The 18790-nt window shown below is 39.4% G+C and overlaps 1 protein-coding gene across 5 annotated transcripts in view; it reads left to right on the forward strand.

The window, feature by feature from the left end:
* RAD51B (RAD51 paralog B) overlaps positions 1-18790 on the forward strand; it is a 401639-nt gene that overhangs the window by 245048 nt on the left and 137801 nt on the right. For all 5 annotated transcript variants that reach the window (XR_015258777.1, XM_086749846.1, XM_086749848.1 and 2 more), the window contains exon 9: positions 705-835. Coding sequence is in view for 4 of the 5 variants with exons in the window: in XM_086749846.1 (XP_086605972.1) it covers positions 705-835 (131 nt within the window). In the remaining variant the exon portion in view is untranslated. The remainder of the gene's footprint in view (positions 1-704; positions 836-18790) is intronic.

Raw genomic sequence — 18790 nt, forward strand, 5'->3', positions numbered from 1 at the left:
ATAATTTAAGTTTCAACATTAACCGTTGCAGTACTGATCATTTTGACAGAAATATAAGGCTGCTCTGAAGTTTGTATTGCAGAGTAAACGTCTAGTCTAATTTTAATTGACTTAGTTGACTGTCCTGGGGAAGCAATTTTGTTTGTTGCCTGAAAGATGACAGTAAGTTCCTCAACTTTAAATCTAACTTTCTCTCATTCAACTTCAGACCAACACTCACAGCTTTTTAACAGTATGGACTGTCTGTCTCAAACAGTTCAATTTTTAACTTGTGCATGATCATTTATACCCACATAACAACTGAGATTTTGTTTGTGAATTTCTTTGGTTTGCCTGGCTTGCTGCATTCTTGAAGTGTCATTTGAAGTACAAGTAAGTCAACCATCTATTTGTTCATCTTACGCAGAACTTGTGGTAAGCAAAGAAGGTGGTCTTGGGCACCTACCTGCCTGCATATGTATATGTCGGTATATATGGGTCTCTGATTGCAATTCTTGGCACTTTGTCTAGGTATCATAGGGTGAGACAGCGAACTCACACTGAAGTTGGATAAATAAATCAAAAGGGTAGGAAATTCATGCGATAGTGTCATCTGTTAAGGACCAATTTTGACTACCTAGCTTAGGGACTAATCTGAGATGATTGATTAGAGTTTCCATGCTGAACCCTTCTCTGTGGCACAGTCCTGATGCAGTTTCTTTCAGATTTGTCTTCAGGAGCTTCTGCAAGTGGGAAGAAGGAATCTGGTTGTGTGACAGCAGCCCTTGGCAACACATGGAGTCACAGCGTCAACACCAGGCTCATACTACAATATCATGATTTGCCGATAAGACAGGTGAGAATTTAACAACAAAAAAGCATTTAAATAAAGCTACATCAGCAGTGCTCAGTCAGATGGACTAACTGTGTCCTTCAGGCTCTCTGATTATGACAAATGTGTTGAGAACCTGGCACTCTACAGCCAATTGCTTATTTGGGGTGGGGGGCAGTCAGTGTCCTTTGTTTTTCAGGGATGGCCAGTCCTCCAGTGCCTCTCCATGTTAGACTGGGCTTCTCTGAGTCACAGGACCTAGCGTTGGCCTGTTGGCACAGGCATACAAGTTCCTTGAGTTTTTAGTACGTTTCTTATTGTGGAGATGAAGGGTAATCCTTAAAGTGCTTTCCTGCGCAGGGATTTTGGGGCAGGAGTAGGAGCCTAGTCCTTTCACTGCCATGATTGTTTTGCTGCCATCCTTTCCACTCTTTGTGCCAAATTTCGGCTGTGACTGTTGGGACAGGGGGCACTCTGTCTTCTGCAGCTACTGTTTGCAAGTGCAAGCTTGCTGCCTGCATCAGTGAGCTTAACTTTGAGCAGAAAGTATGGTACCAATTTTCCAGAAGTATGCCTGCAAAAAGGAGAATGCTTACCGCTTTCATGAAGAGACTTCATGCTTTTGCGTGAAATATAGTAGCATTTTCGACAGCAATTTTCACCTCTTAGTTTAAAAAAAAAAAAAGAAAAAAAAACTGGGAGGCAAGACATTTGGGGTTTAATTGAGGGAATAACTTTTTTTTTGTTTTCAAAAACATCATAACGCATGATTTCATCTGTCCCTTGGGATATCTGCGGTTATAATATCTTTTGGCTTTGTCTATTCTGTTTTTGCATTGATGTAACTCTTTCCAAAGGCTGCGACCCTGAGTCTTAATGTTACTGATTTTCTGCCCTTTAAAGTAGACAGCTGTCAGAAAAATTGCCTCACGAAATTTGCACCATCTTACTCCTATAGCATTCCTGCTACCCACATGCATCCACATTGGTGCTCCTGGTTTTACTGCCACAACACGAGGTTTCTCACTTTTAGGCTGCAGTCTAGCCAGGAGAGAGGACATCATCTTGTTTTAATCTGCTCATTAGAAGTAAAATTATAATGATGGCACTTCTGTTCCTGTGAGCGGTGGGCACTGCGAAGCTGCAGTAGTCCTCTGGACTCCCAGGTAGCAGGTTAAGTGTGTCAAATGGAGTTAGAAAGTCTTCTGGTCTTGTTTCTAAAGACTGCGCACAGTTGACAGTTGTATAGAAACATACTCTTACTGCTACTGCTCTTACAAGTTCTCTATGTTCTGCTTCTTATTCTGGTCTGTAATGAGTTCTCATTTTCTACATGTGTGTGCAAAATGCAAAGCTGTCCGCAAATTTCCTGGATTGCTTTGGAGGTGCATGAGAGGTGGAGCTGGCAAAGGGAGAAGGGCAGAAGCTGGGCTCTGTGCTACTTCTTGATGCACAAAGTCGGCTAAAAAAGGGTTAAGAACCTTTCTCTGGTGGTGGAAAGAAGGAGCAGTTTTCCCAAAGAACATTCAGATATTAAATGTAGTTTTTCCTGGTTTTGTTTGAGAAGTAATAGATTGGAAGTGTATGAAGTGTTGTTTTCAAGCCTTTAAAATTCCATTATAAAAAATCTATTATGATCCACTTTAAAAAAAAAAAAGCAGAGTCTTACTCTGTTCCTAACTGGGTTTGTCAAGTGCACCACCTTGCTTGCATGTGAAGCCATGGCCTCATTTTGTTTTAATTAAGCAGAAGAACTAAATCTACAGTGAGGAAAACCAACCTTAAAGTAAATGTTAGTATATATTATTAAAACCAAAGTCATTTGAAACAGAAGTGCAATATAAATAGGGATATGTCTGTGAAGTCCATGAATGAAATGGGATATGTCCATGATGTCCTGGAAGTATTTTCCTGTTACTGGTATCTGTGTCCTTTTTTAAGATAAATTCTCTTTTGTTAAAGTCATAGAAATCTTTCCTCTAGACATGCAGTTTCCAGCTAGAGGAAGGCATCTAGAATTACCCTACCTGTAGCAGCACTGTATTGATTAAATTACTATAGTTTTACACACATATGTTCTTGTACAGATATTGCTTTATACCTACTTTCAGAAATGAATAAAGGTGAATAAAGGTGCCTCAGTTCTTGAGATGCCATTTCAGTCATCGTAAGGTAGTTCTGCCAGGAGGTATTGGATATCAGCACTTTGAAAATCAGCACTTTTTAAGGAAGCTTAACTTGGAGATCCAAAAATTCCCCAAGTCAGTAATCACTTTTACAAATTCTCATATTACTGTATTGGGGGGGGGGGGGGAAGGCAGCTTGTGATTATCTGTGTAGTCTTGGTTTTAAAGTAAAATTCTGCCTCAGGAAGTCACTGAAAGCATGCAGTCACTGAAAGCATGCAGAGATTTGGGTGAAAAGTAGTGCAAAAACAAGTTTCCCTGCTTTTCACAGTTTGTAACCCTGCAGAATCAATACTGTTCAAGGAATAACCTGGTTTTTGTTCTGACTTGCACAGCGGACACAATTTTTTCTTTCAAAAGCTAGAATTAATTTTTTCTTCAGTCACTTGACCTCCTGAAGCTGCTCTTCCTGGCTGTACTTTCTCTCCTCCTTTCCCTGGGGGAGCTGGGGCAGTGGTGACAGTCTGAGGTGTCTTCCCTGACATCCGACTTCCATGGTAGTAGAGCCAGCGTGCTCATCCTCACTGAGAAATCCTACCCATCGCAAGGAAAAGCACCTCTTGAGATACACTGGGCCATGAGGCCCAAGGATGTTATTCTTCAGAACTTGAAGTGATAATGTAGTCAGTAAGGAGGAGAGGATTCAAGGAAGCAGTTTTCCAGAACTGTGCTGTCTTCTGGACAGGAGAGGCCACTGGGCTGCTAGATGCTTGTCCTTAGACGTGCAGTATTTGTTTCTGGGAAAGCTCAGGGATGTAGTCCCTATTCCTGAAAATTTGGGGAATGCCAGGGCAGCAGGTGGCAGAACGAGTATGCAACAAACTTAGGGAAATTAAGCATAGAATTCCTACACAGGATTTTTTTTTATATATTAAGTAAAAGGTTCCTTCATTTTGTCCAGCACACACTTTTTCAGCCAACGATCCCTTTTTCCACCCCACCCTCTGTATGTCTGGTGAACATTAATAAGATAGCAGCCAATTCAGCAAAGTAATGAAATTTCTGGGACATCCTGCCTGCTTTAAAATCAATTAGGTTTACTTTATTGCTTGGATAGGAACAGATTTCTGAACAAACAGATGAACTTTCCTCTTTTACCCGCTTCTAGAAGCCAGTGTTCTGGTTTTGGTTTCTTCCAGGATAGAAGTAATGCCGCTGGGGGAGGGCAGAAGGAGGTTTCCAGTCTGCATTTAAATTCATTATGCCACCAAAAGCCACAAGCATGGACTACAGTGTAGGAGTCTTTTAACTGCTGAGGTGGGACTGAGCTGCATGACTTCCACAGTGGCGTAAGAGCTTGGGAGAACGTGGGAAAAGATAATTGTTTCGCACAAATGGGTTCATTAAGGGAATTTGCTATTATCTTTATGGATACTGATACTTGGTTCTCCCTAAGCACTCTTGTAGGTAGTTACCCATGCCATTTGTTTTCCTGAAATCCATATACAAACATGCAGACCCTTTGAGTTTGGGCCAAAACCAACGAGGCTGCACTAGAAACTGTCAGATTCCCCAGTTACCCGTATGTGTGTAATTACCCTTCTTTTCTGAAATGGAGTCAGCAGGCTCCAAGGTTACTGTTCGCGTGTGTGCTCAGCTGTCTTTGGGGGACAGTGTGATAAGGTTTAATACATTGACATGCTATATTTAAGGTTTTATTCTTGTCTGTTGGAGACAAGGTGCTGAATTAAGTGAGACACTGGCCAGATCTGACATGGCAACTTCTACAGACCTGGTTTATTTTATAGTTTTCAAGGGATTTGTGAGACTCGTAGTGTTGTGTTAATGACTGTAACGTGCTTTGAAATTCTCAGTTGAGAAGTGCACATAGAAGTGTTATTTTACAACAAATCAGTGTTTTCCTGTGGTATTTTCAAGAAAGAGTATTCAGGATTTAGATACGGGCTGGGGCTTTCAAGCCATGCCAGGTGCAGCAATTGTCCTGCTTCAGGTGAAGTGTTTCAAAGGCGTAAGTATATGGTTACTCATTCTTAAAAGCAAAACAAAGCAAAAAACCCTTCTCTCATTCAGACTTAATGCCAGACATAACTTTTGTTGTGTCCTTGGTTACAGACCAGCTGTTTTGTTTTGCTCTGCTTAGTATCATACGAATAAGCCCTGAATAAGCATTCCAAAATTGCGATGGTGAAGTAACCATGGTACTCACTGGCGTGGGGAAGGGCTGGGAGAGAGCCGAAGGGAGTGGGGATGAAGTTTTACATTTATGTGACTTGCTAAGGCCAGCTGCTATGATTTTTTACCTTAAATTTGTTATAGTTTTAGAGAAGCAGTTCTTTCAAATTCTACAGATGTTTGGCTGTAACTCTACCAGTCACTGAGAAAATATATTATAAATAGAAATAATGTAACTTGTTGCAATCGTGATGGTTTCAGAGCATAAGTGAGACCAGGTTTCTCTCTCCCTGTAAAACACTGAAGGTAGTTGTTATGTGGACTTTGTAGCTGTTGGATAGCTGTCCCCTTTTAAAGATAACACCAAGTAAGGTTTTCATCTATAAAAAAAGGGAAGAAAATAAACTACAGAAAACAAAACAATAACAAAAAAAAGCAAGAAGGCTGTGGAAGAAACATACACTAAGCACTAATATCTGGGGTTAACACTTTCTAAATTTTGCTAGTGGTCTAGAGGATAGCAAGTACAGTAGTGAAGTTCAGAAATGACATCCAACTTTTAGGTGTTAAAACATAAGGGAAGATTGTAGCGTCATACTAAAAATGGTTCTGATTGTTTTGGTGAGACCTTAGTAATTGCTGGGGAGAAAGAAGAGGCAATGAAATGTAACCAGATAGAACATGTACTGAAATCACTCTGAGGTGGAGGTAATAAGGGGAATAATACAAATAAAAACTAAACAGCATTGGTGTGTTTTCTTCTGTTAACTTCATGGCAGTTATAGCTACCTATGAAAGCAAATTGGGAAGAAGAAAACACAATTAAAAATGTTTTTAATAGTCTGAAACATAGTTTTGGAGTCAGACAAGGAAGATGGAGATGGCCACTACTGTTGAGAAATGCAGACAGAAAGCTTTTCACCTACTTCAGTGGGAGCAGAGGAGAAGCTAGCTCCATCTTTGACACGGTGGGGCAAGAAAGAGCTCAGAGAGCTGGGCAGTCAAATCGGTGTTTGGCCAAAAGAGGTGACTGAGGATTTGTGAAGGTTGCCCATCATTATGTGTGAGGCAAGAAGTACTGCTCTTTACATTGTCTTCTGCTGAGCTAGGATTTGGGGACACTCAGAAAAAGAAGTCCCAGTACCCTGAACAAGAACAGAAGAAAGCTCTGTGTGTGGGTTTTTAGCAGAAGTATTAAGATAAATGAAGTGCCATTCAGCAGCTGTGATCTGTGTTGGGAAAACCTGTCTCTATATGGTACATGAATCATCTACATAGTACAGTAATGCAGATTATGTACATAGCACAATGCTTTTTTTTTTCCAAGTGTTTAGATGTGAGAAAATCTGCAGATGGCAGGGGATAATGAGCTCCAGTAAGCAGTGATAGAAAAGGGATGTGGCTGTTGGGTTGTTTTAAAATGGGAGTGATGTAAAGTGTGTATCTGTTCTAAGCCATCTTATTATATAATGTGCTAGTCATATGGAAAATCAGCTCTGTGCAAACAGAGTTTGGGGGTTGTTTTGCTTGTTTTTAGGATAAGAATGATGGTGTGGATTCATGCAAGGGACAGGAAATTTTGCATGAAAGTAGATTTTTTTTTTTCAGGTAAGATTAATTTTTTATGGTTCTCCATTATGGAGTATGCTGCTTTTGAAGTCATAGCTGTGGAAAGACTGCAGGAGCTCATATTTGAATTCTGCAAACCCTTCCTTTTAAAGAAATGTTGTTTTTTTCTAGCATACATAGTTTACTTCAGAGACTTCTGCCTCACCTCTGCTATTGTTTGAATATTTTGAATCAAGTCACAAGAAAGGTTGCTATTGCCTCAAATTTCCATGCGTGTGTACAGACCACATCCTTTGAAATACATAAATAAGAAGCTTATGGGTTTTTTTCTGATTAAAAGGCTCTAAACTGATAACTCTTATGACAGAAATCTTTTGCTTATCCGTAGATCATGTACAAGCATAAGCAGAAATATGAACTTGAGTTGCGTGTGAACAGGATGAAACTGGACACAACGCACAACCGTAGCATAAACAGATGATTATCAACACAGTATGATACTGACTTAATCCAGCAAAAGTGCCAAATGAAAGGATGCCATAAAAATAGAGAAGGTTCATTAAGGAGTATTTGGAGCTCAAACATCACTACGTCACTTACTTTCCTGACTTGTGTGTTTGTTCATGTCTCTGTTTGCAGTAAGCTTCCTTCTTAATGGACTTGTGGGGGATGGTCATGCAATATAAACATCACCGTAACCCTGTCTACATTAAATGGGACTGGGTTTATGGCCCTCTCCTCTTAACAGGACACTTTTACATGGAGAAAAATGTTTCCATCATTCTTGAACAAGAATTCATTTACTCAGGTGCATATATAATGCTAATCAGTTTGTTATGTAAGAGTCTAAGTAGAAATGAAAGGAAAGGACCCTAGGTAAAATGGAAAAGAACAGAATAAAACCTTTAAATAGTTAATCTTTTGCTCTCTCCTTTTTTTAATAGCCATTGCAGGTTTTGTTAATGAAGATTATGCTAATGTCAGGTTGACAAAATATATAGCAGCAGCTGTGCAAACTTCAAACTTATAGTAGTTCAAAGCATCCTAAAGAGGGAAGCAGGAACACCTCTGAGGCAGAGAGGCAAACTCAGTCATTAAGTTACACCAAGTCTTTCTATGGAGGTGGGTACTTTCTGTCAGATATCTGTGACTGACAGGCCAGTCAGCTCTCAGAGACTCCTCTTTCGTTGCTGCTAACCTACACTGGTTATGAGTAAACTATCTCATAGTGTGTTGTATTTTCTAATTACTGTGCAAGCATTTCCTGACTGATCTCTCCAACACCCATGCCAGGTGCTCATGACCAAGGAAACTGAGTCATAAATAAGTAACTGGGCAGAGTAAATCCGTTGCAGCTGGGAGCAGAGCTGGAATCTCTTCACTGCCACTTCTGTGCCAGTAAGCTTGATCTTGCTCAACCTTTACTGCCTGTTTCAGGCACTTAAGTCTTTGTATGTCCTTGTAGTATGTAGTTCCTCAGCTATGAAGGTACTCATTCTGCTTCTGCTTTCCTCTTCAGTTTTCCCTGTAGATTAACTTACCCGCTGAATTGGTTTTAGCTGTGGTCACTGACTTCTCTCCTGAATCACTTTCCTTAGCATGCCATAAACTTTTCTTCATCAGCATTCACCATTAATAAAAGGTTAGTGAAAATGAGACCGTGGGTTGAGCTTTATGCCCAGACTCTCACTGCTTTCTTGTTTCCAGTTTCTATTGATACCATAGCTGATTCTTCTAAGTCTCAGCTTTAGAAGTCACCTTGCTCGTCTTTGTGGACATCAAAACTGTTCCAAGCTGCAAGTTCCCAACAAAGCGAGTAGGTAGCACTCAAATTTTTAGACAATTAAAATGCTTGCCCAGACTCTTATCTTCTATATTGGTTAATGCAACATCTTAATTTCTAGTGTTATCAACCCCGTTGTTTTTTTTTCCTCTTCCAAACATACCACAGAAAATAGAATTGTTACCTTGATGAGACCTACTTAGTCACAGTGACATTATTATTTTAATTTTTACTTATTTCCTCAGTTCTATAACTGGGAAAATGGCCTTTTGCCTTGGTCTAATTGACAACCATGCACCTTCATGTTAATCAGAGCAGATTCTCAGAAATCAGGGCTATGTCTCCTGTTGGAGAGGAGATAATATATAATGTCCTTTATTGGGAGACACTTAAAGGTCAGGGTAGGAGGGGTAAGATTACTATAACAAAATCTGTTCTGAATATAAACAGAGAACTTCAGTCTGTGACGCTGTTAATCCAACGCCCTTTACAAACATTACATTTACAGTTCACTAAAACAGCATGAAAATGGGAGAGAGAAAGAGCCAGATATGACTTTCAGGCTCTGGTCTGAATTGTCTGAATAATGCTCTGTTTGTAAGCTTAAGCCCCTTTGCAGAGAGGGAATGAACACAAATTCCCATCCTGTTTATACAGAATCACTTTTCTGATTTTGATTGGACTTCAGTGTGAGTTTTCCCCACAAAACAGAGTGGAATTAACCTAGGGCAGATTCTCTCATCAGTATCTGAAGTGACATTGCTCCTAACATCAGAGTGGCAATGACCAAAGTGGTTTATCCTCTGATTGCCTTGGCAAATTCCCCTGCCTCCTGTCTTCTACCAGATACTCTCTTTTTTTTTTTCTTCTTTTTTTTTTCTTTTTTTTTTTTTTTTGTAGTTACAAACAAGCAAAATGTCTAACTCAAATTTAAGTGTTTCTTATTCAGAAAAGTTCTGCTAGGTCTGTCTTGGAATAGAGTATATTTAAGGCTTGGAGGCATTCTTAATAGTGAAAAGGATCAGAATATCACTATGAAGGAACTGGACAACCTTAAGTAGTGAAAATATAGTGGAATATAACATTGATAATAGAAATAATCTGTAAAATTTGGCATTACAAATGAGTTTCTGCTTTACATAAGAAGCATACAAGCTCAAAGTGAAGCTAATACTGCAGTGGTTTAGTTTATCACAGAAAAACTATTTCAACAGTGTAATGTGATCATGAAAAGGGTCTGTGCTATCCTAGAATAGATCAGGCAAGGTATTTTCAAAGGAAAGAGAAAAGTGTTTGTACCATTGTGGAAATTCTCTGAGGACATCTCTGGAATACTGTATATGTCCTGGACTTTTGTGTTCAAGCTTTCTTCTTTCTTGTCTTTTGAATTACATTCTTCTCAGGTAAGTTTTTTGCTAGATAGAATACATTTATTGACATAGCAACAAGTTTGAGCTGTCACCGGGTAAAAAATAAACCTCGGGTAAAGTTTTAAAACTGGACAAACTTTGATGTATTGACTTCAGTGGGCAAAACGCATTGCATCTTCTGTGAAAAGGTAGCGATCAGTCATGATCCCCATGTTCAGGCATTACAACTGTTATGATGCTTTAAACATATTAAGGGACAATCATCTCAGGAGTTTGTATATCTAGGATATTATACTTTGAAGTTGAATTTTTGCTTGTTTTATGAATATAATGTTATTGAACTGTTCTAGATTGACAACATAGAATGACAGCCAGTGGCATTCAAAATCTGCTGTACAGAAAAGTGTGTTTCCTTTGGTTCAGCCTTATCAGTATGTCTACTGCAGCATCAATTAATCTAGAGGGGTTTGCTCTATGTAGACTTTTTGATCTTTGATCTCTGTAATTCCTGCCTATGATATCAGTGCCCTTAGCTGTGATCTAAAAACAGGCTGAAAAAGAAGAAACTCTCTTAACTGATTAGAAACTGAATACAGACTACTGACCCACTTTAAGGAATAAAAACAATTTTGATATCCCACTGCCTGAGATGGACTGCATCTTAAAACAGAGGGTCTCCAATGTTGGTGACCTGTTGGGAGCTTCCTGGCCAACTTTATAATCTCTACCCATCATATTGCGTCAAAAAGATAATAAAATATATAGTTTTCACAATACTAACTTTGCCTGGACTGATTGTTGTAACTGTTGGAAAAATACGATGGGGATTTTAGGACATCTACTCAATCAGGAATGGAAAAGATGTTTCCAGGGGATGGTAGCATATTATACCCACATTGTGGAAACAGTGAGAGATACTTGTGACTAACAGGTAAAAGGCAACAGAAATAGCTACCTGAGCGATCCTACATCCAACTCTCACATGTAGTATTTATACTGTACTTTGATTAGGGAGAGGTTTGTCCTCTGGAGACATATTAACAGAAAACAGTAAATTCCTCAATCCATGTTGAAGTTCAGTGTTTCTGACAAGATTGTGATTGATGGATAACTTCAACTTTTGAGATACTGGTATGAAGTAGTGGAAAGTGCAGCTACATTAATGAGTGGCTTCTTCCTTGCGTATTCTTACTGGAGCAACACTAAATTGGAAATAGCTAACCAGATCTCTTGTCAATAAATGCCCCTGTCTCCTCAAAAAAAAAGTGACAGATGTAGGTTGCAGTGTAGCGCATGAGGCACTGCTGAGGTTGTTCTCCACTGGAAAGAGCTCATTGGGTTTATCTTGAGTTTGCAAGGTCTTTTCACATTTGCATCACAGTGCATAGTCTCCCTTATCAGTCATTTCCTACCTGTGAGCCCTGAGTCTCTGGCAGGCTGGGTGGAAGCAGCCGTGTATTCTGAGAGGAGCTGCTCTGGTGCTATTGTACTGGTACTGCCATACAAGTCCTTCCTGAATTGGGACACATGATCCCAGGATAAGGCAGTGTTCCAATCTGTGTTGTAAATAAGAGTTGGGTCCTTCAGCCTTTTTCTTATGTCCAGAACTAAAGTCAAATGGCACAGTATGGAAGGCTCTGAAAAGCTACATAAACTTTATTTTCTGTTCTTCTCCCTACCAGTGTGCTGTAAGTCTGATGAGTGACCACAAGCTGCCACATAGGAGAATTCCCTTAGGAGACTGTGTTTATGCTATCCGACTACTTTAATCACCCACAGCACCATCCTCAGATCTCTTTTCTCGGTACTGTTTCATTGTGGTAACCAGGACATACTGGCTGGCTGGCTGCTTTCCTGTTTAGTAAAAGCTACAAGCATTTTCTCCTGAATTACCCTTCACATTGGACAATTACCAGGGCTTTGGGCCTCAAAAGTATTATAGCATAGGAAATCATCATGGCCAAGCTCTTGTGAAGTTTCCTGGCCTCTAGAGGACTCTCCACTGGGAAAATTAGGAGAGAGTCAGAAACAGAAAAGACTACAAAATTCATTTTACAAAGTAGGGAATAAGGCACGTGGCAAGGAGACAGAAAGTGCTTCTGGGAAGAGGAATTTCACAGGGTCTGATGTTACATGAGCAGAAGGGAGCTGACTGGCCCTGCATACCCTGTATTTCACGCTGGGGAACTTGCACCAGAAGTCTGGCTTAAGTGGAAGTGTACCGGAGGCAGCCTGTTCTTGTGCAGTTCCCTGGCCAGGATGCTGCAGTTCAGACATGATTTGGATAAACATCTGGGATTGCATTTTCTTTTCCAATTAAAACTTGAAGTCACCCAATGTTTGCTTGGACAGTGCAGTTCCATGCCACTGAAGTTATTGTTAGGCAGGAAAAGGCACTCTGGGTTAGATGGTTCAGGGATCTGCTCACAGCCTGGGAGAGGACTGCTAAGCAAAAGCAGAATTTTATTAGATTTGGCCTGTTGCATTCAGGACAGTCATTGCTCTGGAGCACATCAGGGCAGTTCACCTTGGAAAGTTTTGCTTTTGTTGTCTGTGATTGTCTTTGAGATTCATTTGAGGTTTTGATGGTTTCCTTTCACTGAAGTTGTGTTTACTCAGTCCAAGAGTATTCAGAGCTCCTCGTTGTAGTGCCTGAAGCTAAAACCGTGTCCGAATGGCAATGCATATTACATGGTGAGCTCTCTCACTTAAAATCCAATGTTTGGCACACCACAAGGACTGGAACAATTTGCAGACTGGTCATCTGTTGCTTGCAACTGCCTGGATAGGCACAGCCAAAACGCGTGCCTTTGTTCTGGTTTTATGAGAGGGGAAGGAATTGACCCCACTGAATAGCTGAGAAAACAGATAGCAGAGCTGTTGCTCATTGATCCTTCTGCTCTACCCTCCGAGTAGGGGAAAGCAGGGTATCTCTGGAGCTGTGCCTGCCTGGCAGAAAATTAATACAGTGAAGGTGCTACGGATGTCTATCTCCATGCCTGATTTTGAACTGAAGCAAAGGAATGCTACGTTATTTTAATGTAATTGCTCAATAAAACAGTGGCAAAGTTAGGAAGAAAACTCACTAATCTTGATTCCCAGGTCCTGGCATTATGCACAACAAAAAAGTTCTTTATATATATATTGCTCTTTAGAAGCAAGATCTGAAGCCAGCCAGGTGTGGCAGGACTTGAGATTTGGAGAGTGTCCTCTTTCCTGGACTTGTCCACTTCCCTCTTTCTCCTCTGTTCTTAAAAGGTTCTTGATTTTAATTTCTATCTCCTCCTTTTGTTTGTTTTCCTTCCATTTCTTTCCTTTGTAAGTATTGAATGTCTCCTCTGGGAGTAAGCCTAGCCACATGTGCGTGCAATGATGGTTTATTTTTATTGGAGTCATTGCCTGTGACTGTTATTCATTACTATAGGAAGAACTGCACTAACAAACTGCCCTGAGAGCTTTTTTTTTTTCTGTTGTAAAAAGTCCTGTTTTGTCCATAGCCATTGACAGTATCTACTGCCATCATTAAGACATTGAGAGTTTGGAGCTCAGATGCTGGTCCTGCCTCCTGAATGTTCTATTGTGGCTGGTGTTGCAAAGCAGAATTTCAGCTTCCCTCAGCTTACTTGCATGTTGTCTCTTTAGGTCAGCTTTTCAACCATCTGTCTACCTCTCTGCTACCTAAGCAACTCAGTTGGCCTCTGCTTGGGGAAGAATTTGTGATTGCACAAAGACAGTGCAGTCACTGACTACTGTTAAGACCTCTTATGATAATAAAGGGTACAGCCAAAACACCACCAAACAAGGCCTGCCTGGGATGAAATGGCTGATTCAGAAAAGGCAAGTCAAAAGTGGTATAAAATGCTTTTATTTCACTTGCACTTCTAGTCTTGACACTGGATAAGTAATCAACAGCCCTATTTCCTTACTTTTATTCTCAAGTTATCACACATTTCTGTGTCACCATGGGCAAGACCACCATCTCCCATCTTTAAGGTCACATAAGGAGTTCCTGGTACCTTTTAAAGATGAATCTGTAGCATAAATAATAAAATTATTGCTAGTAAAATTAGGAGCATATGCTTAGCATAAATGCAAGTCAGAACTTAGAGATGTAAGCAGCCTAAATAATTTCACATAAGAAATACAGTGATGTGAAATCAGTGAATATTAATTAACCACTTCTGAGGTCAGAGTGGAGCAAAGTGAGGAGAGGTGAGTGATCTGCCTAGCCTTACACAAAAGAACATAGGAAGGACCTAGGATTAAACAAACCGAAAAGAAGTGATTTACCTGAAATTTGGCTAATATCACATAGGTTCATGATTTCTGGAGATTTGTTATTTCAGAATCTCTGCTTCCCACTAGCACTGACTCTTAAAATCAATCATAATCTGTTAGAATTTGGCTGAGAAGGTTTGATCTCTTTGATATTAGTTTACGTGTGTTAATTTAAGTGTCATGCTGATATTTCAGCATTGAGATTTCTTTGAATTCTTTCTCCCGTGCTGAATGCATCTCATGTTTTCCATTGGACTTTTGAAAGCTTTCCCTTCATTAGTTTTCTTTCTCAAATCAGTGTCTACTGTTGCTGTTCCCCCTGTAAAATTGTCTTTAATGCATCTGTATTTCTCCATCCCTCACTTTTTCTTAAGATGGGAGACAGGGACTACTTGGCTTTGCAGTCTTAGTGATGTTTTTTAGAATATGGAATTTGTATGCGTTGCACTGAAAGAAAATAAACAGATGTGCTGCTAGGTTTTGGGGGGTGAGACAACAGCAGGATGGTCAGCTGACTTCTGAGTCTGTTCATTTTGCTGTTGTTTCCAGATGTGTGTTAATGGACATTTTTAGGATGTACACACAAACTCTGCTTGCCTACTTCTCTACACTAATTGGTTTAGATTTAGGGAATGCCTCTCATAAAGTGTCTCTAGCTGCCATTGTTGCTTTTCTATAAAGTGGTAGAAAGGAAACTCATTCCTAAACAGTTTCCTCTGGACAGGATTTTCTTGTGGGGGAAGGAGAGATACAATGCATTTAAATTGCCCTATAAAGAGTTTTATTGACTTTTGGCCCATTAACCCAGCCTTGATGAAAACCTTTTAAAATAACTGGACTTCAGGGATCCACATCTCTCAGGTGCTGTGCGTGGCACAAATGTAATGATCGTTTCCTAATAAATCATTTTAATTCAAATTGTGATTTATTTTTTTTTTTTTAAATGTGTACAGAAGTGATAGGGACTCCACGTCTGCTTCTAGTGTTGGGGCATGTTTGTAGCCCCATCTCTCATTTTTCGCTCTCTAGTGCTCAAGACATCTTAAGCTTTCCTTGTGTGAGTCCACCAAGTTTGTTTTTACCAGGGAGAATGTATGTGTGGGGTCTAGATGATTAGGAAGGCTGAAGGATGACTGCGTATATCTCTTTTTCCCTCAACCTGTCCATTTTTTTTGTCTTTATTCCCTATCATTGCACAACTTGCCCACCCTGTAGCCTTTTCTGCTGACAACAAGCATACAGGTGCAGACAGCACTGCTGGAGTGGCTGAACTTTCTTCTGCTTGAAAGGAGAAAATCTGTGCATAGAGAGCTTTTCTTTGCAACAGAATTGGGAAGAAGATACAAAGCAGGGAGTAGTCATTTCTGTAAGAAAACACAAGTCCTTGATAAAGTCAAACAAACTCTGCAAGTGATTTGCTTGTGGAGGCAATATGATTTGGTAACATCTTACTCAGATTTTGGTACTGATATCAGCCATACAATCTTTAGGAATATATTTATTTTCAGAACTTCAATTTACTCAAATGCACAATGGGGATATTTTTTCCCCACTCATGTAAAGCCTTTTTAAAATCCACAGATTAAGCATCATATACAAGTAAAATGTTGTTATCCCAAGAATCATTTGCGGTGGGAGATCAGTAGATATATCCTACAAGCTAAGTAAATGATTGCAGGATACCTAAACTACATTTTTCCACAAGAACACTGGAAAAGTATTAGGGTCACTTTTTGTTTCTGCAACAAGGAGCAATTTTGTCCAAAGGTAAATCAGAACCCGGTGTGAGATTGAAGCCTTGGAGAGCTCCAAGGGCTAACGAGCACTAGTGTTTGGTGAGGCTTAACAGAAAACATAACAATTTTTTCTCCTACCTCGTAAAAAGCCATCCCTTTGCACTGAAGGATACTTCTACATGAAGAGGGAGCAGGGATCAACTGGTATGTGAAGCTATGTGAAGCCTTCATGCCACTGCAGCATCAGTGCCTGTTAGGGAACTCTTGGTTCTCTCCTTGGGTACCTTTGTGTTGGGCTGGAGGCAGCGTGACCTGTGGGACTGGGAAAGAGAGCTGGCTCTGGGAACTGGGTCACAGCTCCTGCTCAAAAGTAAATGATCTGCAGAATAAGGACTGCCACTTTTGTTTCTAGACTATATCAAATTCCTGCACATAAGACCCAAGAAGAACCAGAAGGGAGGGCAGAAAAAACAGTTACGAGGTCTGCTGGGATATCTGATGCAAAATCAACTTAGTTGTTTTCCTTACTGTCTTTTTCCTGGGCTCTGTTGCAGCTGAAAAAACAACCCATCTAATCTACAATAAGAAGGGAAATTCTGGCATGAAGATTGTCCACCCAGACATTTGGCAGAACTAGGGCAAGATTTGTTTAGCTTAGCACTGATTTTATGAGTACGTGAGTCTAACTGAACCTGGAGAGATAGTCTTCCCTGTTGAATGACAGTGTCAATGTGTAGGGTTTACTTGTCAATTCTCACTATGCTCTTCTGAGTTAACATGATGTAACAAAAGAGTTCTCCTGAAATGCACCAACTATTAGCAGTGATTGTTTACTGCAAGTGGACAACAATACGAATTAGTAAAAAATCCCAGCAAGCCAGCATTGTTTCAGTAAGGGCAGCGAGTGCAGTAGGAGCCAGACTCCTTTCACAGCTCTCATGTATTTGGTAATTCGTGACTAGATCTGAATTACAAAACATGCGTTGGCTGTAAATGTGGTTTGTTGTTCATTCGGTCCTTAGTGCACGTATACACGTTTTGTCGGTACAAAAGATGAGATAAGGTAAATCTAGCAGAAAAGAAAATCTAAGAAAAAATGTAACACAGAACAAAATAGAGAAGTCTGTTCACTGATAAGAAGAAGCTGACGTGCTTTAAAAGAGGCTTTGAATGGTTTTACTTGTGTTCCTCAGTCATTGTTAAGAACCAATTTCTTGTAATACTCTTAGTTAAAAAATTGGGAAGAAACTGTATGCTTTTCCAGTCTAAATGGAAATTATGTATTAAATGTTAATACAGATTATTTTTTCTCAAATATTTAGTTGAAATATCTTAGCCCATTACTTTTGCTAAAATCATTCCTTTTCCGTTATGACATTTTTTTTTTTTTTTTTTTTTTTTTTTAAACCATGTGACAGCTCCTAGCTCAGTAGCTCAGTCAAAATTATCTTATTATTTCACTGTTTGGTAGTTTATCATCCTGGCATTTTGATAACTAATTTGATATAAGACTCTGTTCTCTTCATTTTATTTACCTGTTTTTGGCAGGACACTGGCTTGATTTCTGGTTATCAAACTACTTCTGAAAGTCCATCCAATACATTTTCCAATTCATCACTTTCCCTGCTATTGACAGGGGATGTTGTCCCAATAATTAGTATTTTCTGGTGAGCTTCTGCAATCGATTTCTGTGATTCATCTCTTCCATAAAGATTAGAAACAATGAACTGTATTAATAGAAATGCTTTCCCCAATTAAAAAAACAAACTTTAATGTACAATTTTTATGCTGTCATCATCGATTCTCTTTAAGCTTTTTGTTTCTCAACTGCTCCGCCTGTCTCTCATTTATCTTCCTTTATCTAATCTAATGGCATCTATCCAGTTTTTATTCCCTTTTCATCAAGGTGATATATTTCCTCTTCTGTCGTACCTCTGTGTTCCTTAACGTGCCCCATGACAAAAATAATTTTTTAGTTGTTTATTCTACATTGTTGTCAAATGGTAAATAATTATTACATACCTCCTGGCAGGGAAATGTGATGCTAGAAAGGAAAGAAAGAAAACTAGGATTTGACCATTTTGTAAAGTTAGAACTTTGCAGAACTTAAAATAGCTTTGATTTTTACTTGTCTCATCCATCTCTATCATTTGCACTTTAGTAGGACAGCAACATAAGAATAACTGCATCTGGATTTTATGTTTCATTCCAGAAGCTCATGGATAGCATTCCAGAAGCATCATGGACAGGATGAATTAGACTCAGTACCACTTCCTTATTTTTCTATGTCTATTTTCTATTCATTTCACTATTTAAAAAATCATTTTTGTAATCTAAATGCCTGGTAACTTCTTTGGACTATTATTTACCATTACTGTTTAATGATCTCAAAATGTGTGCTCCTTTTGATGCAACTGTTACTGCACTGAAGTGTCAACAGGAAATAATTTCTGGTGAGGCCTGGATTTCATCTTTGATTCCTTGATTAAATAGTGCTTATCATAAAAGGTATGTATTTCACTTATCTAGTTAGGAAACAAACCAATAAATTCCTTTATATACATCCAGAACATTAGTGGAATTGTATTTCCCTTTCTTTTCCTGAAGCAAAAAAAAGGAACCAAGGAAATCTTTCAAATCTTTCACTGAAAATTTAGATTCTTAAGTTTGGGGATGTAAGATTGTTGAAAGAGGTTTCTGTTTCAGCTTGTTAATAAAGAGCTCTGATTCAGATCCAAGTTCAGGTTATAAACCTTTTGTACTCCCTCCAGTTTTTGGCTAGGACTGATTTAGAATTGCAACAAGACATATAGTTAAATGTATGCAAGCTTTATAAATGCCTGTTCTGCCTGCACTGTCTGCTTCTGAGTTGTCCTGGAAGACCCCTTGTGTTCTCCACATCCTCAGGTGGCTGCTTGGAATCT

The sequence above is a fragment of the Chlamydotis macqueenii genome, chromosome 5 (assembly GCF_036417535.1).
Source record: "Chlamydotis macqueenii isolate bChlMac1 chromosome 5, bChlMac1.mat, whole genome shotgun sequence".
Classification (NCBI taxonomy): domain Eukaryota; kingdom Metazoa; phylum Chordata; class Aves; order Otidiformes; family Otididae; genus Chlamydotis; species Chlamydotis macqueenii.